Source organism: Cervus elaphus, chromosome 26 (assembly GCF_910594005.1).
Source record: "Cervus elaphus chromosome 26, mCerEla1.1, whole genome shotgun sequence".
In the NCBI taxonomy this organism is placed as follows: Eukaryota; Metazoa; Chordata; class Mammalia; order Artiodactyla; family Cervidae; genus Cervus; species Cervus elaphus.
Window position 1 is genome coordinate 49,776,971 of NC_057840.1, and position 24,022 is coordinate 49,800,992.

The window sequence follows — 24,022 nt, forward strand, 5'->3', positions numbered from 1 at the left end:
GTGGCTCAGATCATGAGCTCCTTGTTGCCAAATTCAGACTTAAATTGAAGAAAGTAGGGAAAACCACTAGACCATTCAGGTATGACCTAAATCAAATCCCTTATGATTATACACTGGAAGTGACGAATAGATTCAAGGGATTAGAGCTGAAAGACAGAGTGCCTGATGAACTGGATGGAGGTTTGTGACATTGTACAGGAGGCAGAGATCAAGACCATCCCCCAGAAAAAGAAATGCAAAAAGGCAAAATGGTTGTCTGAGGAGGCCTTACAAATTGCTGAGAGAAGAAGAAAAGCGAAAGGCAAAGGAGAAAAGGAAAGATATACTCATTTGAATGCAGAGTTCCAAAGAATAGCAAGGACAGATAAGAAAGCCTTCCTCGGTGATCAAGGCAAAGAAATAGAGGAAAACAATAAAATGGGAAAGACTAGATATCTCTTCAAGAAAATTAGAGATACCAAGGGACTGTTTTATGCAAAGATGGGCACAATGAAGGACAGATACAGTATGGACCTAACAGAAGCGGAAAATATTAAGAAGAGGTGGCGAGAATACACAGAGAACTATATAAAAAAGATCTTCACGACCCAGATAATCATGATGGTGTGATCACTCACCTAGAGCCAGATATCCTGGAATGCAAAGTTAAGTGAGCCTTAGGAAGCATCACTACAAAGAACAATGTAGGTGGAGGTGATGGAATTCCAGCTGAGCTATTTCAAATCCTAAAAGATGATGCTGTGAAAGTGCTGCACTCAATATACCAGCCCATTTGGAAAACTCAGCAGTGGCCACAGGACTGGAAAAGGTCAGTGTTCATTCCAATCCCAAAGAAAGGCAATCCCAAAGAATGCTCGAACTACCGCACAGTTGCACTCATCTCACACACTAGCAAAGTAATGCTTAAAATTCTCCAAGCCAGGCTTCAACAGTACATGAACCATGAACTTCCAGATGTTCAAGCTGGATTTAGAAAAGGCAGAGGAACCAGAGATCAGATTGCCAACATCCACTGTATCATTGAAAAAGCAAGAGAGTTCCAGAAAAACATCTATTTCTGCTTTATTGACTATGCTAAAGTCTTTGACTGTGTGGATCACAAAAAACTGTGGAAAATTCTCCAAGAGATGGGAATACCAAACCACCTCACCTGCCTCCTGAGAAATCTGAATGCAAGTCAAGAGGGAACAGTTAGAACTGGACATGGAACAACAGACTGGTTCCAAATCAGGAAAGGAGTACGTCAAGGCTGTATATTGTCACCCTAATTTTTTAACTTATATGCAGAATACATCATGAGAAATGCTGGACTGGATGCAGCACAAGCTGGAATCAAGATGCCCAGGAGAAATATCAATAACCTCAGATATGTAGATGATACCACCCTTATGGCAGAAAGTGAAGAACTAAAAAGCCTCTTGATGAAAGTGAAAGAGGAGAGTGAAAAAGTTGGCTTAAAACTCAACATTCAGAAAACTAAGATCATGGCATCTGGTCCCATCACTTCATGACAAATAGATGGGGAAACAGTGGAAACAGTGACAGACTTTATTTTCTCAGGCTCAAAAATCACTGCAGATGGTGACTGCAGATGGTGACTGCAGCCATGAAATTAAAAGACGCTCTCTCCTTGGAAGCAAAGTTATGACCAACTGAGACAGCATATTAAAAAGCAGAGACATTACTTTGCTGACAAAGTTTTGTCTAGTCAAAGCTATGGCTTTTCCAGTAGCCATGTATGGATGTGAGAGTTGGACTATAAAGAAAGCTGAGCACCAAAGAATTGATGCTTTTGAACTGTGGTGTTAGAGAAGGCTCCTGAGAGTTCCTTGGACAGCAAGGAGATCCAACCAGTCCATCCTAAAGGAAATCAGTCCTGAATATTCATTGGAAGAACTGATGCTGAAGCTGAAACTGCAAGCCTTTGGCCACCTGTTGCAAAGAGCTGACACATTTGAAAAGACCCTGATGCTGGGAAGGATTGAAGGCAGGAGGAGAAGGGGACGACAGAGGATGAGATGGTTGGATGGCATCACCGATTCAATGGACATGAGTTTGAGTAAACTCCGGGAGCTGGTGATGGACAGGGAGGCCTGGCATACTGCAGTCCATGGGATCACAAAGAGTCGGATACGACTGAGGGACTGAACGGAACTGAACTGAGTACGCTGGGCCACCCAGTGACCCAGCATCACCTCCCGTCCCGACGTTCTCAGCTGATCACAAGGGCAGGTCCTGCTGCCACAGGAAGCAGCACGTTCACGAGTTCGGGGGCTCCGGAGGCCGACAGCTCTGGGCCTTCTTCTGTCCACCACATCCTTGATCTAGGTAACTTTTTAATGATCTCTTTGAATTGCCTCAGTTTCTATCATCCATGAAGCTGATGCCCTTCACCTAACTGTTCGCTGGGTTCTAATTCTAGGATGCTGGGAGGTGGAAAGGACAGCGGGAAGGAGTCTGTTCCACCTGCATCATTCTGCCAGTTGTTGCTGAGCACCCACCATGGAAGACGCCAAGTTCAGGGTGACCAGGACCATGGAAGGTCACGAGGTCACAGGCGGGCAGAATAGCAAATGGCCACCGGGAGGCCCTCTCGCTGTGTCTAGTCCAGCCACTTGGATGGAGTCTCCTGGGGCACATGTCCTTCCCCCGAAGTGAGCCTGGAGCAATAAAGTTTCCTGTGGGTTGTGTTTTCCTGCCAGTTTTGTGGGAAAATGCACAAACACAAACCCCAATGATCTGAATGAGTGTCACATGCTAATTTGGAATTTTCACTTCCTCAGTAAACCAAAGCGAGAAAGTGAAAGTATAACAAGAGGTCAAAACCTATTTCCTAGAATTTCCCAACTTTCTAGAGGTTGTTGGATTTCCTGTGGAGACAGCAGGCTGTCAGCATGGAGTATACAGCCAACGACCGGGATCATCACGGCGTCTCAGCGCCCGTGCGTATGGTTCCCAGTCAAGTCTGGAGGGCCTGGGTCTCGTGACTGCCTGACACTCATGAGCTGTGAAACCTGGTGATTGAACCCCCGTGCACCTCAATTTTTCATCTATAAAGCCCCTAACCCAGGGCCGAGTACCAGCCCAGCACAGCCCAGGGCAAGAGCTATTGTTACTCCAGGTAAAGTCTGAACCTTTCCAGGAGGCTAATCCCAGGACCCAAGGGGCTTTGATGCTGGAAGGAAGACTTGCTGAGAAGACTAGCCTGAAAATGCATTGCACTCAGCACACCTAACAGGTGGAGCACTTAACACACCTAACTAAGCAGGGACCAGTAGTGACCTCTCGCTGCCCATGAAGCAGCACAGAGGCTGGGGCTGCAGTGGGAGGGAAGCAGTTCCCATCAGCCCGTATCCTGGCCTCGCTCCAGGCCCCTTCTTCCTCTCTTCAGGATCAGACCGGCACCAGAGAGCGCTTTTCCGCAGAGAGGCCAGGCCTGGGGAGGGGAGACCGGCTGCACAAGTTACAAACTGGCAGCTCCCCTGGGCCGCTCCATCCAGATGGGGGGGTCTGCAGATGAGTGGGGCCGTCAGGGGCCAGGCAGTCACCGCGGACAGGGGCGGGCGGACCAGTCTTGTTTCCTTGTTGATGGCGTGGAAACCGTGTCCCCCTCTTAGAATCTGAGAACTATGGCCTTACATACAAATCCTTCTGGAAAGGTGTTTATTTAAACACTGTCCCTGGCCACCAGGAAGCTGTGTGGTGAGGGAGGCTCAGAAACCTCTGGGATTTGGTCTCTTTGGCGCTGGGACCTTGGACTTCAACCTCCACACGTGAGAATAAGGATTAAATGAAACGCACTCGGTGCAGAGCAGGGACCCTGGCTCTGGGTGGCTGTGTGAAGGGCAGGTTGGAGGCTCAATCTAAAAGGGCGGTGGGGAGGCCCTGGCCCCAGGCGGGGCCCTCGGCATCACCCTTGTGCACTCACTGAGCTCGGGACGGTGGGCAGGAAGCTGCTGGCGAGCGGCTGACCCTCTTCCCGCTGACGCTGCAGCAGCTCCTGCCACTTTCACTTCTGGTCCCGGCGCTGACAGTCACTGTCATTCTGAAACCGCTTCCCTCTGACCACAGACACCTGTCAAAGCACAACTAGACTTCTGTGCAGTTTTCAGTGCCCGCTCCTGAATCTTCTATTTCTGCATAGTAATGCTTTGCTTATGTGGGGCTTCACGGCACAACATCAAAAGGTGGTTTGTGATAACAGCCAAATTTATTAATAATTAGTGTGGTCAGATGTCTTGAACCATAATCATGCATGAAGAATTGTTCAAACTGCATCTCACTGTATCAGGTGCAAATAACCTGGGGGCAGGTGTTCAGTATACCAGAACTCAAGCCAGCATCCCGTGAGTGACCAATGTCCCCACCTCACGTGCGGCCGGTGCCACGGCCATCCTAGGCTCATGAGCCCACCTGGTAGCTCCTCTGGGCTCCTGGTGTGGGCTCGACGTCTGCCCGTCGCCCCAGCTGCAGGGGCGGTGAGATGCTTCTCACCCCTGAGAAGCGAGGGCTTCTCAGAAGGAGTGACTGGGTGGCCAGCGCTGCTAGAACAGAACTCCTGGCCCTCAGGTTTGCTCCTTTTCTGACCAAAAGGCAAAACTGCCATCTAACTGCCATCCAGGCCCAGGTAGGATGACAGGCCACCAAATCTCACTTGTTTCTCTGTCCAGCGAGTATTTCCAAGCTCTCCTGTTGCTGACACCCCAGCGAAGCAGACCTAGCCCTGCGTCGCAACGTCAGCTGGCAAAAGCCACAGGCCGGGAGCTCTGATGCCACCAGGGGCCAGGGGCTTGTCTTCTGTGCTTGCCTGGGGTTGGCAAAGCCCAGAGCAGCTGGGCTCAAGGTCCACGGGAGGACCAGGCTGTGACACTGAGCCTATGCTTACAGCGGAACCCTAAAAACCACAGTGAAGCAATGCCGGGTCTGAGGCCCAGAGGCAGCCTCACGGCCGACCCTTGCTGCCTGCGGTGAGGTGTCCAGAGCTTTGGGCCCCAGCGGGAGGGGCAGGGGAGCCCAAGAACTCTGATGCAAACTGAATTCAGATGAAATGAACCAGGGCAGAACTCTTCTTTCATGAGATGATCTGTCTAAACAGGTGACTTTATGTCTTAAAAACTGTAAGTTCCCGAGGATATGAGGTGCGTGGAGCAAGGCCAGGAAGGGTGAGGCAGCACTATTGGGAGAAACTCTCTAGGATCGCTACCCAGAACTGCAGCTGCTTTATGCTGCAGGGGTGGCTGTATATCTTCTCTGCTAACAACCAGGAGGGTGGGGGGTGGGAGCAGGTGGGGAGCTGGCTAATTTGTAGAACGTCATTTATTTCACCCAAAGAAAACTGCTCTCTGGGCCTCCCACTGGTCCTGACGCCCTCAGCTGGAGCCCTCATCCTACCCCCCAACCATTTCCCAACCATTCACCCCATGACCTGTTCCAGGTGCCAACTGATGAAGATTTACCCAGACACCATGAGGACCAGCAGGGGTGCCACGCCTGCTTCCTAATCCCTCTGTGAAGTGCTTAGAAGAGGCCACTTCCTCGGCCGCTCCTGTCCTATTCTCCCAACTGCACCAGAAACCCTGCTTCCACCAAGGGCTGGCCCTCAACAGAGAGAGGGAGCTGGCTTCAGAAGCAGAAGGGGCCCAATAGGCAAGGTACTGATGGCAGCCACAGACAGGCCCCCAGGAGCAGGCATAGATGGGAAAAGAAGGCTGAAACAAGCGATTAGCATCCATATCAGAGATCAGTGTCCACACCAATGACTAGCGTCCATGCCAGAGACCAGCACCCATGCCAAGGACCAGCATCCATGCCAGGGATCAGCACCCATACCAAGGACCAGCAACCATACTAAGAACCAGCGTCCAGACCAGTGACCAATGTGCATACCAGGAATCAGCATCCATTCCAGAGATTAGCATCCACACTGGGGACTAGCGTCCATGCCAGGGACCAGCACCCATACTAAGAACCAGCGTCCAGACCACTGACCAATGTGCATACCAGGAATCAGCATCCATTCCAGAGATTAGCATCCACACTGGGGACTAGCGTCCATGCCAAGGACCAGCACCCATACTAAGAACCAGCGTCCATTCCGGGGACAGCGTCCATACCAAGAGACCAGCGTCCACACCAGGGATCAGCACCCATACCAGGGGCCAGCATCCATGCTGCGTGCAGCTTCTCTGAGCCAAGACTGAGTCGGTGGCCAGGCTGGCCAAGGACAAACTGTGCAGTGGCCAATTTCCACATGGGCATAGGTAAAGCAGGAGTCCTTTTACCTCCCCCAGGTGGGAGGCTTGGGTGGAAAAATTCTTACAAAATTTCTAAACAAGGAAAAGAGACATACAATACATGTGAGCAGAGACAGACCCAGCACAGTAGGAAGGGTCCACATGCGTGAACTCCCAGCACCTCTGTTACTGGAGTCAGCTGACCCAAAGCAGAGGTTATGCACAGGGCCTTTGGGGTGATGGGAGCATGGGTCCTCCATCTTGACTGTGCAGCTGTTCTCGTGAATGTGCACATTTCTCAATACTCACACAACAGGGTTTACCATGTGTGTGCCATATCACATAGTGATTGTACTGCAAATATAGTTGTTTAGAAAAATTAAGACAAAAGTACACCCACCTATGAAGAAAATGCAAGCCACACAGACTGCAGACTGTAGACACGCTGGGAGGGTCTGAGGAAGGGATGTTGTCACGGGACGCCAGCCCTCACTCCTCAGCGGCTGGCCTGCCAGGTCCTTCACTGAACCCGTGACCTTTCTGTATCATGGGGAAAGGAAGGAACTATTCCACCCTTTAAAATGTCTATGAAACATCCAACACACAGTGGGTCCTCCCTGTGGACAGCAGGTGCCAGGTGCCACCACTGAATAGATAAAGTAGATTAATTCCAATCACTATTTTCACTAATCAAACTGGGGAATTAATTTCTTAATCATGATTCATTTTGTTGCTGAAGAACTGGCGGGATTATAAATTGGTACAAATTTTCTAGTGGAAATTTATAAATGGATAGAGTCTTTAAATGTTTATTTCCTTTGGCAAATGAATTTCAATTCTAGAAATTTATCATAATGAATAAATGACACAATCACAAGCACTTATGCACAAAGATGTTCAATGAAAGATTATTTAGACTGACAGCTATCAAATGTCTACAAACAGGGTAGAGCAAATATATGAGGGCACAGCTAAGGAGTACAACAGTCTTCCTCCAACTGCCAGGCTCATCCCACTGAGGACAGAAGAAAGCCTCGGAGACCAGGAGGGTCCAGCTGCCTCACACCCCAAGGGACACCTCCCGGACCGTCAAAGGAGAGCCACCCAAAGATCACCTGAAACAGTAGATAAATAAAAATAGCATCCTTGGCTTTGGAATGAGCAGGAAGGGAAGAAAGGTGAACACATAACCTCCAAGTTCTGTTTGGGTCGGTTTGTTAGTATCAGTGTGTTCACCTGGGGACATACCAAATCCATTCAGGGAAACGCAGCCACCAGGACAGACTCACAGGTGGCTTCACCACGAGCTGTGGAGGACAAAGCCCACCTCCCTTTCTCAGTCACATGGAACAGCCCTACCTTCCACAGAGTCCGATTGGGGCTGGGAAGCAAGTTATGCCATCAGAACAGGGTGAGAGTCAGCAGAGAGGCCTGAAAACTGGGACCAAGGGCAGCGTCTCCTCCAGGAAGGCAGAAGTGGCCAGGAGGGGCTGTTGCCGCATTCGGAGGGGGCCCCACCCCTTGCCCTGCGTCTCCCGGTCAGACCGTCCCCTACAGCCCAGTGCCCACGGTTCTGCCAGGCCAGGATTGTGCAGTTGGGACCCTTCCCTCTGCTGGTCCGGACAGCAGTGCAAAGGCTCACCAACCTCCTTCCCTCTCCTGGGTCAAGAGAAGCAGAAAGGAACCTCACCTGCCTTTTTCATCTCAACTGAAACTCCTCCTGAATTTCAGATGTTTTCCACTCATAAGCATGCCCTTTTAAGTATTGCATTTAACTTGACTTTTTATTACCAAGTTGTTTCTAAGCTTCTAAGGAAGGGCTGAAAGCCACAAGTCCCGGGCATCCACTCTGATTCTTGGAGTCGTCTGCACAGGCCACGTGTCCGTGAGTGGCAAACACAGAAGGCGCTTCCTCCCACTTGAGATGCAGGAGCTCAGCCCGAGGGGACCGTGGAAACGTCGCTGATGCCGTGAGAGCACATCACAGGTCGCTTCTGTGCAAGGGCAGGTGACTTGAGACATCTGGCCAAAGCCACGCGCGGCACCGCTGTGCCCTGAAAGCGGCAGGAACCCTCAGCCAGTTCCGTCTCCAAAGGTGAGTTCACAGTCATGATGGCTTTTGTCAAGTGCCCAAGATGAACACATTCTCCTTTCTGATCCAGTCATGTTAAAATTCAAGTTAACTTAAAAATTTACTAACATTTTGCTAATATTGATGTGAGCATGTGAGAGGTAAAGCCCAGTATGTACACAGCACAGACGTCACCAGCAGAAGTTGATGGCAGAGAATTCAAACCTGACCTCATAGCATTCTAGGTCTTCATACTTCTTCCCACTCGACATTTCCGGGGTTTTCAGAGGTCACATCACAAGGAAATGCAGTCACCCCAACAACCTGCTGCCAGGCCAGCCAGTCTTCCGATCCCACACAAATCTCCCGGCAGCTTTGGACTCTCTCCTCTTACCCTGACCCAGTTCCCGTGTCAGGAGTGCTGTTACTGACACTTTGCTGTTTCTTTGTGTGCATTAGAAAAGGAAGACCCTGAGTCTGTGTTGCCGTACTTTTTAAGCACTGAGTCAGGCTGGCACCTTCAGGGACCCCATTCTCGTTTCTTTTAGGACTGTAATCTCCAGAATATGGAATTGGAGAAGCCAGATGCGGGGCAGTGGATGTTTCCTTAAGAAACGAGAAAGATGAGAAAGGGAGAGTGTTGTTTTTCAAGTTTTTTTTTAGCAAAAAAAGGCAAGAATGACATCAGCTGCGCCTCCCAGGGTGATGCCAGCCAGATAAGTGTCTCCAAAACGGAAATGTTTATTCGAGCAAATGGATGTCATTCAAGGTAGTTCTGGGGGAAATGCTAATATTCTGCCTGGACACATACCATCTTTAAGAAGTTTACCTCTGAATTACTTCCAAACGACCAATACCTAACATTGTCGAATGTACTGGGGTGTCTACACTTGTCACAAGAGGCTTGATGTCAACAGAAGCACAGCCTGTACGTCCCACATCCGAGGCCCCAGCTCAGCCCAAGTGCCAATCCCACTCTTCTTGATGTTTCTATAGACACCCAGCTGCCCTTTAGGAAAAACACTTAACTTCCCTATAGGTTTTCTATAAAATTCATACCCTGAGAAATTGCTAAATGCATATGGCTTTGTTTGCTGGATACCAAGCAAATATCCTCATAGCACATTTGTGTCTAGGTGACCATTTATTTATATAAAAACAAAGGAATATAGTCTCCCCCCAGATAATATCTATGTTTGGCTTCATGCTGTGGTCCCAAAGTACCAGTGACAGTAGGAGTAAAACCTCTGTCATGACCAGTCCTCACAAACTCAGACACACTTCCCTCCCGTGCAGGTGAGTGTGCACACACGCGACAGCACTCGCTCAAGCTCCAGGGTGGGCCTGGAGGCAGTGGGAGCCCTGGCTGGTCCCAGGGACACACACCGTCCACAATCACTGCTCACACACCTCAGCTGCAGGCCAGCTGGAGGGCAGCGCTGGGCCAGCCCAGGTGCCTTGGCGGACAGCCCGGTTGGGTTCTCGCTGCCCACAGGCTCTGCCAGCTCGAGGGCCAAGAGGGCCCGCAAGTGGTAGGTGGCGGTGGAGGCTTGGGACTGGGCAGGGGTGGGGGGTGGTGCAGAGCCACGTCCAGCCGCCGGAGTGGCCAGAGCTGCGAGCTGAATGGACCGTGGGGAGGACAATACAAAGGGAGGCAGAAAGACCTTCAGGAGCTGGGTCACACTGAGACGACAGACCAAGGTAGGTCTGTGCAGATTATGCTAAAAGCAGCCGGAAGACATTAGCTGGTTTTAGTAGGAGCGACACTCTTGGTCTGTGCTTTGGGAGCCTCCAGAGGTGCATGGAAAGCAGGGTCCTGCAGAACTGCCCGAGGAAGAGCATCACTGTTCAGCAGTGCAGGCTGTCTCCGAGCCCAGCCAGTGAGGGCAGAGCCTGGATCCAGCCCGAAAGCCCTGAGCAAACCCGTTGCATCTCTATCTGTTGGATTCGATCGTTTGGTCTCACAAGGCTTCTTGTCAGAGACAGAAAGACTCCCTGAAGACCACTGTGTGGTGCACGCACTTCTACAAGAGACAGCGTTGCACACACACCAGTAAGCGTGTCATTGTAACGCTTCCCTTATGGTAAGTTTCTGCCCGTGCATAGGAGGAGAGGACGGTGCAGCCCCACACGCACCCCACTCCGCTCCGCTGCTGCCAGCTGCCGGGCTTCTCGTTTCACGGGCTCCCCACCCATTGCCAGCAACCTTTCTCGTTGTCTTTAAGCAAATCCCAGACACAGTATTGTTTCATTCATAATATTTCAGAGTTTTCTCTAAAAGTTAAGTACCCTTCTCTGTTCAATGTAGCAGTAATTTACAAGTGCTATTTAATATCATTAAAACGCCTTATCAGCATTTACATTCATCCAGGTGGCTTGTGAAATTTTTAAACTGTTTTTTAACCAAGTTGCTTCTAATCTGTGGGTTCCCTGGTCCTTCTCCTTTTGCCAAGTAGATCCTAGTGATGTCCTGACTGTGTCCTCAGGCCCCTGAACTCCTTTAAACTGGTAACTAGATCAAGACATCTGGTCAGATTCAAGTTCAGTTTTCTTGACAAAATACTTCCTCCATGGTGTTGAAAAAGACCTATACAAAAAAGGTCTTAATGACCCGGATAACCATGGTCACTCATCTAGAGCCAGACATCCTGGAATTCAAAGTCAAGTGGGCCTTAGGAAGCATCACTATGAACAAAGCTAGTGGAAGTGATGGAATTCCAGCTGAGCTAATTCAAATCCTAAAAGATGATGCTGTGAAAGTGTTGCACTCAATATGCCAGCAAATTTGGAAAACTCAGCAGTGGCTACAGGACTGGAAAGGTTCAGTTTTCATCCCAATCTCAAAGGAGGGCAATGCAAAGAATGTTCAAACTAGCACATAGTTGGGCTCATTTCACATGCTGGCAAAATAATGCTCAAAATCCTTCAAGCTAGGTTTCAACAGTACATGAACTAAGAACTTCCAGGTGTACAAGCTGGGTTTAGAAAAGGCAGAGGAACCAGAGATCAAATTGCCAACATCCATTTGGTTATAAATAAAGCAAGGGAATTAAAAAAAAAATCTACCACTACTTCATTGGCTACACTAAAGCCTTTGACTCTGTGGATCACAACAAAATATGGAAATTCTTAAAGCAATGGGAATACCAGACTGTCTTACCTGTCTCCTGAGAAACCTGTATGCAGGTCAAGAAGCAACAGTTAGAACCGGACATGGAATGATGGACTGATTAAAAATTGGGAAAGGAGTACGTCAAGGCTGTATATTGTCACCCTGCTTATTTAAATTTTACGCAGAGTACATCATGCAAAATGCCAGGCTAGATGAAGCACAAGCTGGAATCAAGATTTTAGGGAGAAATATCAATAACCTCAAGTATGCAGATGATGCCACCCTTATGGCAGAAAGTGAAGAAGAGCTAAAGAGCCTCTTGAGGAAGGTGAAAGAGGAGAGGGAAAAAGCTGGCTTAAAACTCAACATTCAAAAAACTTAAGATCATGACATCTGGTCCCATCATTTCATGGGAAATAGAAGGAGAAAAAGTAGAAACATGGCAGATTTTATATTCTTGGGCTCCCAAATCACTGCAGATGGTGACCACAGCCACAAAATTAAAAGACACTTGCTCCTTGGAAGAAAAGCTATGACAAACCCAGACAATGTATTAAAAAGCAGAGACATCACTTTGCCAACAAAAGTCCTTATAGTCAAAGCTATGGTTTTTCCAATGGTCACGTACAGATGTGAAAGCTGAACCATAAAGAATGCTGAGCATTGAAGAATTGATGCTTCTGAACTATGCAGCTGGAGAAGAGTTTTGAGAGTACCTTGACAGTAAGGAGATCAAACCAGTCAATCCTAAAGGAAATCAAACCTGAATATTCACTGGAAGAAAGGACTGATGCTGAAGCTGTAGCTCTAATACTTTGGTCACCTGATACAAAGAACCAACTCATTGGAGAAGATCCTGATGCTGGGAAAGATTGAGGGCAAGAGGAGAAGAAGAAGGGGGTGGCAGAGGATGAGATGGTTAGATGGCATCACCGACTCAGGGGACATGAACTTGAGCAAACTCCGGGAGATAGTGAAGGACAGGGAAGCCTGGCGTGCTGCTGTTCATGGGGTCACAAAGAATCTGACACAACTGAGTGACTGAACAACAAGGGTGTTGTTGGCTGACTGCTCAACGACATAGAGCAGGTGTGTGGGTTTTGATCTCTCCTGGGCCTGTTTGGGGTTTGAGCACAGGTCATACTGTTTACATCTCAGCCACTGACTGCTTTCAGGTTCACAAACACGCAAATGAGAAACCAGGGTTACTGAGAGGAGCTGGTTCCAGGGCCGAGCCAGGAGGGTCTGTGAGCCTGAAAGTAAGACACACCCGGGAACGTGGGTTCAGCTGAGGAGCCGGCAGGAACGGGAACCACCCCACCCTGGGCAGCAACGGCCCATGAGCCTCTGAATAAGAATAACAGCAGTTATTCTCCCTACACTGAGGATAGGAAGGGCCCACTCGTCACTGCAGAGGCCGACCAGGTAGGATGGAAGGAGGATGGATGTGACAACCATCGTCATAATGAGAACTCTCTGCACTACACTCACAACATTTCCGTAAGTCCAAAAGTATGTCCATATGAAAAGTTAAAGGAAAAGGCCTAAGGAAAAGGATGTGAGCCTCACCTTACTTACTGGTCTCACTACAGCCCCAGAAGGTGGCATGTGGAACATGGGGTTGAGGTCTGCAGGCGGGCCCCTGGGCGGGGGTCACCCACGCTCGGGTGCTCCTCAGAACTCGAGGGCCAGGTCCAGCACCAGCTTCACCCCTGCCGCAGGGACCCGCCTTTTCACCTCCTCGTCTCAGTCATCACTGCTCCTGCCTGCCTGGTTCCCAGCGGACTCCTTGGAGGACATGCCCCAAGGCTGATCATGCTGGGCGTCTCTTGTGTGGTAGATCACAGCTGGTCGATAAATACCCATGTGTTTATATGGATGTTTTTCATCAGTGTACCTAAATTTCCCATTGCAAATGACATAAACCCTGAAAGCTGAGGGACCATCTGGTTAAATGTCAAATTAAAACGTCAGTCTCAGAAGGGACCTTGGGAAGCACGTGCCCAGACAGCTGGCAATTCCAAAGCTGCATCTTTAAGTCTCCAGTTCGCTCTCAGTCAGGTTACTTGTTTGCCCAGATGAAAGATGAATTTATTCCCTGATTTTACTAGAAGGTGGGGAAGATGAAAGTGAGATTATTTTTAAGTACATGGAGGTTCTTTCATTGAATGGACTTCACAAGAATCCCAGAAAATTCCATATTCTTGAAAATAGATATGCATTTATTATCCAAGTCAGGACACTTCTGAAGGTGAGAGGAAGCTATGAATGACTCCAGGTTAACAAGAGTCAACAGGACTGAGTTTATCCCACTTTTTCACCAGATCCTGTAGACTGTTGAAAGAAACCTCACTTACTCCAGAATATGCTGCTACCCCTTAGAGGAAGCAGGGGGCAGTTCGAAGGCAGAAGAGGTTTCGAAGCCTCAGTCTTCCCTGGCCACACTCGGGCCTGATGCTGATAGCTCTCCATGGATGAAGTCACTCTGCTGGAGTCCCTCCCTGAGCAGTTATTCCACAACAGCCAGCCAGAGCGACGGGATGGATGGGGTTGTGTCTCGGAGGCAGGAGCCCCAGCCAGGGGGCTTCTGGGTACTGTCTGGCCTGATGTAGCTTCCTGGTCTCCATCCTCTATGCACACGCGGGTGGGCTTGAAGACTGACCATCCTCCACAGGAAGAGTCCAGAAATAAATTCATCATGGTCACTGGGCAAAGGCAACCTCTTTCCTCTGACCGTTCCCTCCAACCCCAGAAATAAACCACTTCACCCCAACACTAACTTGTCTTAGAGAGCTGACCATCCACACAGATCCTTCAGAACCACCAAACTGCTCCAGCGGTGGGGGTCTGTTAACTCCCATCTCATTCTCAACAAGAAGCTGCGTTTGTGACAAACAATGATGGCACTCGGATCTGGAGCCAGATGCCCAGATCTGAACCGACTTCGCCCCTGACCAGCCCCGAGTAACTCCACACCCCAAGCCTCCGTCTCCTCGGCCATACAAGGAAGCCACAACGGAGCTCTTGGGGATCCATGAGACAATTCAGGAGGAGCAGGCACCTGGCAGGTAGTGACCAACCACTCAGGAAGACAGGATTTCTGTCCTTGCTGTTTGTCCTGTGGCTGAATTCGCTACAAATAAACCCACAAACAAATGGATGGATAAGTAGTATTCTAGGACCAAAAGCTTTTGCCATGGCAACACTGAAGTGCTTCACAGATATTTAATCCAAAATGAGGCTTGTTCCAATCCTGATGAAAGTAAGGCTCAGAGGAAGGTGACCAGCTCCAGGGTTCTCGGCTCCGACCAGACAGGAGGCGCAGGGGCTCGGGCCTCGTGTTGCCCTGGAGTCCAGGGGCTGCTTAGGAGTAAGACAGTCCACAGCAAGGCACCTGCCCCTTCTTCATCCTGATGGCAACTCCCGGAGGGCTCTTTGAGGGGCAGAGGAGCAAGGGAAGTTGCTCGTCATCAATTCAATGAAACTACGCAAACAGCAGAGGCCGAGTCTGTCCTCAGGGTCTTAGGTGAGTGTACTCGGAGGAGGGGTGAGTAAGCACACCTCTGGATGTTATTCATAATATTTATTTTGGAAAAATATTTTAAAAAGGAATTTCTTCATTAACAAAACAGTAAAAAACTCAAATAACATTTGCACAATATTCCATAAATACATTTATATACAAAAAATATAGTCACATTGACCCGAAGTGCCTTTGTACATATTTACCAAAAATTTAAATTATAAAAAAATGAACATCACAAAATACTCAAGCTTTACAGATATCATGAAAAATATTTTTACAAGTCCAAAAAATAACGCACATTTTTTCCACCTAGAAAAACACATTTTAGTATCAAAAAGGACAATAAAGGCAGTGTTTGTGATTCTAATTCAAGAGAAGACTGGCTCATAAGAATCCAAAATATACACTTCAGGCAGTGCGTGCTTCTTACGTAGTGATCAAGTCCATTCATTTAAATATATATTTTATAAAAGCAACTGTCCATAGTGCAATGGAAACGTCCTAGAGGCAGAGCAGCAGCCGCAGGAGCGCCCGCCACCCTGGCAGGAAGAGGACCTGGCTTCCAGCAGCAGTCAGGAGCATGCCCGCTCCTCCCAGCAGCATCGTCGGGGCCGACACCTTGTTCTGCAGAAACGGAACTTGCCCCGTCACCTCCACGTCACACCTAGAGGGCCCAGGAGACAGGGGTGGTTAGCGCAGGCCGGAGGCTCCGTTCTGGCTCCCTGGCTGCAGGCGGGCCCCGCAAGCCCTCTCTGACCTCAGTGGCGATGACACACTCGTCCTGCTCCTCGGATATGACATACACTGACTGGTACTTTGTGTCTTTTGAAGCAGAGTACACAGAGTCCGGCCTTTTTCTTTCAGATGCTTCTCCACTAGAGGGAAAATGAAAGTCAATACACAAAAACATTTTTGAACAGGAAAATGACCAGAGCTTGAAGGAACACACCCAGCTGGCCCCCCTGCCCAGCCTATCCTGCACATTCCTTGAGTGTCGGGGTGCCCTCTTCAGCTGGCTCTCCTGCCCAGGCTTTCCTGCCCATCCCTCGGGTTTCACGGTGTCCTCCCCGGCTGGCCCCCCTGCCCAGCCTGTCCTGCACACCCCTCGGGTGTCGGGGCACCCTCTCCAGCTGGCCCCCTGCCCAGCCTGTCCTGCACACCCCTCGGGTGTCGGGGCACCCTCTCCAGCTGGCCCCCTGCCCAGCTGGCCTCCCCATGTGCCCCCTCCAGACCGAAGCACTCACCCTCTGAGTGTCGGGGTGCCCTTCTCCTCCCCCACAGAGCCCTGGGGCTGGCACTTGGCATCACGCTTGCCGTGGGGGTCCGCCGTGGCTGCAGCACCCTTGAGGCCCTGCAGCAGGTTGTAGCCCACGGCGGGGTCTCGAGCCTTGAGGCCGTTTTTCTCCGCGCCGGGCTCGGCGTGAAAGTCTGCCTTTTTGTTGGTGTTCTTGATCTGTGTGGCCCCGATGACACTAACAGAGATGTCCTTCTCCCGCTGGCGGTTGGCCAGGTTGTTCATGGTCTCTGTCTCCCCCCGGCAGGGGTCTGCGGGGGGCCGGCGCTTCTGCAGCCTCAGCCGCACGCACACCACCGTGGCGGCACAGCCCAGCAGCAGCGTGAGGACCAGCACCACACCCGCCCCGACGGCCACCCAGGGGAACGGGCCGGCCTGGCCCTCCACGTACTTCTCCGTGAGGTCCACCACCACGGGGCCCGGGGGCGGCTCGGGGAGCAGGAACTGGCAGTTGGGGCCCCCGTAGCCCCGGGCGCACTCACACAGGTAGCGGAAGGCCCGCTCGTGACAGGTGGCCCCGTTGTGGCAGGGTGCGTGCTCACACCTGCTGACGGGGGCACTGCAGTTCCTGCCCGTGTACCCGGGGGGGCAGGTGCAGGAGTACTCGTTCACGCCGTCCCGGCAGGTGCCCCCGTGGGCACACGGGGAGGAGGCACAGTCATCCACGTTGTCGTCACAGTGCCTCCCGGAGAAGCCGGCCTGGCAGCGGCAGATGTATGTGTCGCCGAGGTCCACGCACTGCGCACCTGGGACATAGACAGGGTGGCGGCTTGTCACCTGGGAAACGTCCTGGGGCAGCTGCTGCCTCTGCCACCGGGCCGCACACCAGAGCAGAGAGAGGTGGGCCAGACAGAGGCCAGCACTGAGACAACACGCGTCACATGCCAGCCCATGGCAGGGGTGGGCAGGAGGCAGGGTTCTGGCCCAAAACCGCAAATTACATAAAAAATACAGGCTGACACCTCCTGACATGCCCCAAGCAAAGCGCTTCGCCTGCACTGCTGAATTCATCTTCACAGCAAGCCAGCAGAGGACCCAGTTCACAGATGAGGAAACCGAGGCTTAAAGAGGACGATGCGCTTGCTGTGGTTTCAGTTAGTGAAGAGCAAGAATTGAAACAGAAAGAAAGAGAAAAGAAGAAAGGAAGGGAGGGGGCTAGGGATGGGTCTTTGTCCTTCCAGAGCCAAGTCTGCTAACCCTCCTTATTTTGCCTCTCTAAAGATTAAGCATCCAATGCTCTATTGGTTCAATGGCTGGAAACAAACCGGAGAAAGAGCTTGACCCCAGGGCTGCCTGTAGAGCACATGGAGAGCAAAGCAAGGTGATTCCTCTCTTGTCCACGATCATGTTCAGTGCGGAAGCACCCAAGACGGTCTGGACTGTCTGGGCCCAGCTGCCCCTGCCCGTGGGTTTCCGTGGGGCATCCCGCCCACTCGTGGAGACCACGCAGTCTCACCAGCCGGCTCTGCTTGCTGACCAAGCGGAGTTGGGCTGGCCCCTAAACATGCAGCGGCTGGGCTGTTGCGAGGGTGGACCCACCGACACTGGGGTCTCGAGCCCCTGAGGGGCCGCAGGACTGCAAGCGAGTCACTGCATCTCCGCCCGAGCCGGTCCTGCAGGGAAGGGACGCTCCTGCCTGCCTTTCTAGCTCCCTGGGCGTTTCCAGACTCAAGGATAAGACTTCTCTGAAGTTTCTCATTGTTCAGACAAAAAGGCTTCTGAGACTCAAGGCAGCTCACAGTGATGAACTCAGCTTGAAACTAAACCCACATGCTTCTCATCAATGTGGACCCCCAGACAAAGTCTCAGGTGGGTCAGGCGGCCCCCTTACCATTGGAACAAGGCAAGGAACTGCAGGAATCCATCTTCTTCTCACAATTAAAGCCGGAGAAGCCCGCAGGGCAGCGGCAGGTGTACCCTCCCTCGGGGTTGTCGGAGCACCGGCCCCCATTGAAGCAGGGGCCATCGGCACACACCATGGCACTCAGCTCGCAGACCCTGCCGTAGAAGCCGGGTGGGCAGGTGCAGGAGTAGCTGTTCTCAAGGTCCTGAGTAATGGAGAAGACAAAGAAAGCTTTCCTAGTCGCTCCCAAGGACCCACACGATCTGCCTCAAACCAGGGCTCCCGGCTCACACAGTCTGTCTCAAACCAGGGCTCCCAGCTCGACGGGAGAGCCGGCGGTGGCTGGACTCACCGTGCAGCTCCCTCCGTTCCTGCAAGGCCCGGCGCTGCACTCGTCCACCTCCGTCTCACAGTTGGCCCCCGTGTACCCAGGCCGGCAAGAGCACGTGTAGCTCCCTTGGCCCGTGTTGGTGCAGGTGGCCCCGTTCCTGCAGGGCTTGTGGTGCGTGCAGTAGTTGAGGTCTGCAAGGGTGGAGACGGGGAGAGGAGGAGAGATGCGGGAGACGTCCTCGCCTGTGACCGAGCCCAGGCAGGAAGGCTGCGGGGGCAGAAGCTTACCCTGGTTGCAGAAAAGGCCCCCCCAGCCTTCCTGGCAGTTGCATTGCCAGGGCTGCTGGCAGGTGCCGTGGAGACAGCCTGGGTACCGAATGCACTGGTCGCAGTACCGGCCTTGCCAGCCCACTCTGCACCTTAGGAGAGAGGACAGTCAGTGGACGCTGCTGCTGGGTTCACAGCAACACCTTCCCTGAGCACAAGACGTCACCTCCAACAGCACCAGCACTGCTGGTCCTCATGAGGCTTGGGTGGTCCTCAGGATCTTTAAACCCCAAGGACAGCTCAGTCCTGCCTCAGAGGGTCTGATTCGGCATGAGGGTCAACCAGGGCAGCATCTCTAGGTGATTCTAACCTACTAAACACTCTCTTTTTCTCTGCCAATTCTTTTAAAATCTCATCTGTAAGTTCCACAGCCACTGAGTAGCTTAGGTGAATGACTACCTTGATTCAACAACTGTCCAGGTATGTATTAAGTAGAAACACCAGAACAAAAAGCTCCCCCACCCCGCAAACAGCTAATCTTACCTGAGTTTTTCAAAGGATCATCTAGAAACACTTTGCTAATACACTAGGTGTAAAAGGACAAGAAGAAAAAGAAAGAAGCAACTTTTGCAAACTTACTTGCATTCCCCTGGCTTGTCACAAAACCCATGCTGCTCATCGCACCCTGGCAAACAGATGGCTGCAAGAGGAAAGGCACGGGGTCAAGCCCACCAGAGCGCTCCAGTACGAGGGAGCTGTGAGCCGTGCCCAGCGGGCCAGCGAGCCCCCGGCCCTGGCATCGGACTTTACTCAGCGAGAGGAGCATTCTTCTTAACACAGCAGCTCAAGGACAAAAGAGCGCGGAAGCCCCCACCCCCACAGGCCCCTTTTCTTCTAAGAGAGGGTCAGAAGTCCTTCCCCCTCCTCCTCCCCCACTTCCCAATTCTATGCACAAAGCTCCACCTCTTAATACCCAGAAAGTGTGTGTGTAGATAAGGGTGGACAGCTGGTATGCAGAGTACCAGGGCAAGACAGCTGCTCTATTGTCTGTTCTCTCCCAGCAGCTGCCCCAGTGCAACAATACCGGCCTCCCCCTCACACCCCAAGCCCCCACCCCTCACACACACACCCCTAGCATGTACACACACACACACACACACACACACATGCACGTGCACCCTTTCCGCCAATGGGAACAGGCGTGCGTCCCAGCCGCCTATCCCCGGAGAGATCTAATCGATGGCACGCGCGAGCTGGGGGCAGGGAGAGACTCCAGTGTTTGAATAAGAAGAAAAAAGTTTAAGTTTATGGCTACCCCACGGCGAAGGAGAGGGTGGGTAGCCAGGAGGGAGGCAGCAGGCAAGCCTGAGGTCCCGGGGGGGGGGGGGGGGGGGGGGGGGGGGGCGGGGGGAGGGGGCCGTGCTGGAGGCTGAGGCTCTGGGCTGGCTTCCTTCTCCTGGCGAGGAGACTCATTAACGAGCCGCCCCACAAGTTTTCAGGACAACAGAGCCAGCTCGGGCCAAGGCAAGCTCAAAGGAGCCGAAAGTTGAGCGGGCTGAGCAACCATGACGCTGGAGGCAGGACCAAATCAGAACTGAGAAAGTGCCCCTCCCAGTGAGGGGTTCTACCCTACAGGAGAAGGTTCCTGGGCTCTGGGCAGGAGGAGGTGCCCTGGCGTTTCTGGGGGAAGCTCCCCACCTGACTCTGGGGAGACCTGGAGTGAGGCGGGGGGCAGTGAGGCACCTGGGGTCCAGCTGAACTAGGCCCAGGAGCCACCCGGGTCCCGCAGCCTGCACCTGTGAGAACACAGAGCTGCGGGCAGGCAGGGCCAGAGTCACTCCTGTGAAGGTATTTCCTTCCCGGGTAGGGTGCTGTGAGCACCCCACAACAGGGCAAGCGAGCCCCTCCCCAGGCAGAGCTGGCAGACTCACGTCCCCCACAAGTGAAACTGTCACAAACAGTGAGATGTTTTTAAATACACTGGCTCTGCAGAGAGGCCGAGCACACCAACTCTGGAGAGAATGAAGCTCTCTTCAATGAGACGCTGTCTCGCAAAGAGAACTCCTTTGGTAAAAGCATGCCCTGCACACAGCCTCCTCTCTGTTCCTCCCTTCCTTCCTCCCTCCCTTCCCTTTGGCTTACTTCCTGACCCCTGGCCCTGTGTCCAAAATCCTCCCTGATTAAGAAAGGCAGCTTCCCATTGCGGAAGTTACAACGTCTGAGTCGACCCCAACCCGCCTCTGGCTGACTATGAGGTCTCAACTAATCTCTCTGGCTCCCTGGCCCAGTTTCCACCCCCCAGAACGTCTCCCTGGGGCTAAAATCACAGGATCCCAGCAGCCCCGAGAATATGCCCCCCTGCTCAGGAGTGCAGGCCTGGGGGAACAAGCTGAGGGCGGTGGCCTCCCTCCCTGGGACTCACGCTCTGTGCAGTACTGGCCCTTCCAGCCAGGGTTGCAGACTTTCTCCCCTCTCTCCCCGCAGGTGAAGTGGCCGAAGGCGTCATCTCTGGGGCGGCAGAAGACGGAGCAGCCTTCCCCGAAGTAGTGCTCATCACACACAAAGCGATAGGAGTACTTGAGGTCTGTGCGGCCGCTGCTGTGCAGGTCCTGAGACCACTCCTCGCCGACCGTCAGGTGCCTCTGCGTGGCCAGGCGGCTGATAAGTCTTTCTGGGTTCTCTGTAGAAAGAGGATGCCCCGTTGGTTCTGACTGAGAACCCCGAAGCTTGGGGAATTGGGGAGAAGGAAAGGATGCCAGGTAGGGAGGCTTAACCCTTCTCCTGGACCTCCCAGAAGAACTGGCAGAATGAAAGGCGTAGACACTTGTTTCCAGGAAGATTTGAAGTCAAATACATACTAACTAGGGAAGCAGTTCACATAGTTTGGGAGTTTGGGGGGGATTGTTTGTACCTGTTGCAAGGTCATCAGGAGAATCTGTGTGGAGAGCTTCAATGATCAGAGAGAAGGTTCCCTGGAGGAAGGACAGAAAGACAGAAGACAAACCAGAACTGTTTACAAAAGAATCAAAGGATCCCGGGCAACCGAGTGGCTGCAGATCCGTGCGCAGCGTGTCCTGGGGAGGGTCTGTGTACCTCTCTTGCCTGATTTCACTTTCCTTAAGGATATGGAACAACTTTCAAGAGTGGTTTCCTGACATGTTTTTTCAGCCTGTTAATACAGGATATCGCGTTTGAAAGAAAGAAAGAAGACCGCGGAGCAGGCGGGGCTGGAGGGGCTTGTGTGCAGTCTTCTGGGGAAGGAGCCAGGGAGAGGCGCTGGGGGCGGCCAGGCTGCGAGGGCGACTGACAACCGGCCGGTCCAGGAGCTGCGGAACTGGGATTCTCCCACGTGAAGGGGTCCTTTCAACTCCGCGGCTCGGCGCAGACCGGACACGGAAATGTCCCAGGACCTCGGCCTCTCCGCCTCACTCTACCCTGGCTGTCACCCCGCGCACCACCCCCTCGCCGCTGCCACCGCCTGTAAGTCACCCGGGCGTGGAGGCGGTGCCCCAGGGCCCCGCAGAGCGTGGCGCCCACCGGCCCGGGCACCCCCCCCAGCCGCGCCGCGGCCTCCCCGTCCTCCCCGCCCGCCCCGCGCCCTCAGATGCGGCGCTCACCGGCCAGGTGAAGCCAAAGGGGAAGCGGATGGGGTTGCTGAAGGCGGGGTCCGCGCCCGCGCCGTCTGGGAGGCTGAAGGAGTCGATGCCCAGCACCGGGGTGACGGCGCTGCCGTAGGTGCAGGGCGGCTCGGGGGACACGCTGGCCTGGTAGTGCTTGAGGCACACGCGGAAGAAGGTCCTGCAGGCGCAAGGCGGCGGCCCCGCGCCCCCGCGGCAGCAGTTGCGGTTCCCCAGCAGCCCCTTCTTGTTGACGAACTCCTGCAGCTTCAGCTCGAACACCCCGGAGCTCCAGACCTGCGGGCGAGCCGAACGCGTGGAGCGCCTGGCGCGGGGATCCCGCCCGGCCGCGTCCTTCCCTGGGCGCTGCCCCCGGCGCGGCCCGCTCCCCGGGGTCCCCCCCCCCCCCCGACGCCACAGGCCGCCGGGGCGCCCAGCTGACTGCCCACCCGACGGCGCGGCCCCGGGGCCCCGCGCGGCAGCTGACCTGGCACAGCAGAGCCGAGAGAACGGCGAGGGCCAGGGCGCACCGCCCGCCCATGGTGCACCGCCCGCGGCGCCGGCCCCCCTGGCGTCCCCCCGCCTTGTCTTCCGAAGTCGTCAGGGGACGCTGGAGCAGGAAGGTGTCCCCGGGAGCTCGGGCAGGAGAGCGCCGCCGCTCTGCCTCGGGCCGAGATAATCCGGACTTCTCTCCTGAAGGGTCCGGCTCCGGCTCTTTCGGAGGCCGAGGTTCCTTAGGTCCTCCTTGAGGAGGCGACAGCGGCCCCGGGGATGCGCGAGAGAAAAAGGGGAGTCTCTCCGGAAAGACAGCTCCTGGCGCGGCAACTTTCGGTTTTCCCCTCTTTCTTCCAAAGAGCGAGTAGGTAGGGGTCGTCTGCTTCCTGGTTTTGTCTCAAGCTTGTTGGCAGGGGGAAGAAAAAAAAGAAAGAAAGAGGGGAGAGAAAGCGTCCAGATATTCAGCCCGATTCCCAACGAGCTGCAGAGCTCCTCGCGAGTCCGTTTATCGAGCTGCGGTCTGGAAATCCCACGCGCGAGGCAGTAATCCGGGGCAGTGGAGCGGGAGCGGCCCGGCCGGCTCACTCGGGGGCGGCGGTCCTGGGAGCGCCCTGGACCCGAGGCTTTCCCAGGGACCCAGCCAATGCCATCCAGGTCAACGCCCGGGGTCCCGGACCGGGTCGAGGCGGAAGCTGCGCGCCTGGCTGTGCGTCCAGTGCGGCGCCGGCCGGGGTTCCGCGGGCGCGAAGGGGCTCGGGCTCTCCCGGCGCCGCCGCCTTATATCCCGCTGGCCGCCCGCATGGCTAATGAGATGCAAATGAGCAGCCCCCCAATCTGGCGAGAGCTGTCACAAAGGAGCCACTTTTCCAAACCCTCCTCTCAATGGATCGCCAAATGGTCAGTGAGCTGTAAAATGTGCAACCCTCCTCCCCGCCCCCACCCTCCCCGCCCCCGGTCCTCCCCTGCCCCCGCCCCCAGCCCCCGCCGCCCGAAACGCACTCATTTACATTCCTGCAAAACGTTCACCGCAAGAATCCCCTCTGCGCCCGAGGCGGGTGCCGCCGCCCGGGCTCCTTGGCGCTGCCCTCCGGCCGCAGGCCCGCAGAGGCCCGGGACGCGCGGGGGCGGCGCTGTGCCCTGGCCCGGCCGAGAGCCGCCGGGCGGGTGAGGCCGCGTCCGGCCTTGGGAACGCTCCGGTCGCCGCGGCGCCCGCCTCCGTCCCCTCTCTGGCCGC

The 24,022-nt window shown here is 53.6% G+C and overlaps 1 protein-coding gene across 1 annotated transcript; it reads right to left on the reverse strand.

Moving 5' to 3' along the window:
* Positions 1-14,984: 14,984 nt before the first annotated feature.
* DLL1 (delta like canonical Notch ligand 1) lies at positions 14,985-22,915 on the reverse strand. Its single transcript, XM_043888415.1, has 11 exons — positions 22,781-22,915; positions 22,294-22,590; positions 21,588-21,648; positions 21,099-21,356; positions 19,316-19,376; positions 18,698-18,828; positions 18,432-18,601; positions 18,068-18,284; positions 16,187-16,982; positions 15,700-15,817; positions 14,985-15,606 (listed from the first exon to the last, which is right to left on the reverse strand). Exons 1-11 carry the CDS (start codon positions 22,832-22,834, stop codon positions 15,601-15,603), a joined length of 2,169 nt encoding a protein of 722 aa, XP_043744350.1. The 5' UTR covers positions 22,835-22,915; the 3' UTR covers positions 14,985-15,600.
* Between the last annotated feature and the right edge of the window lie 1,107 nt (positions 22,916-24,022).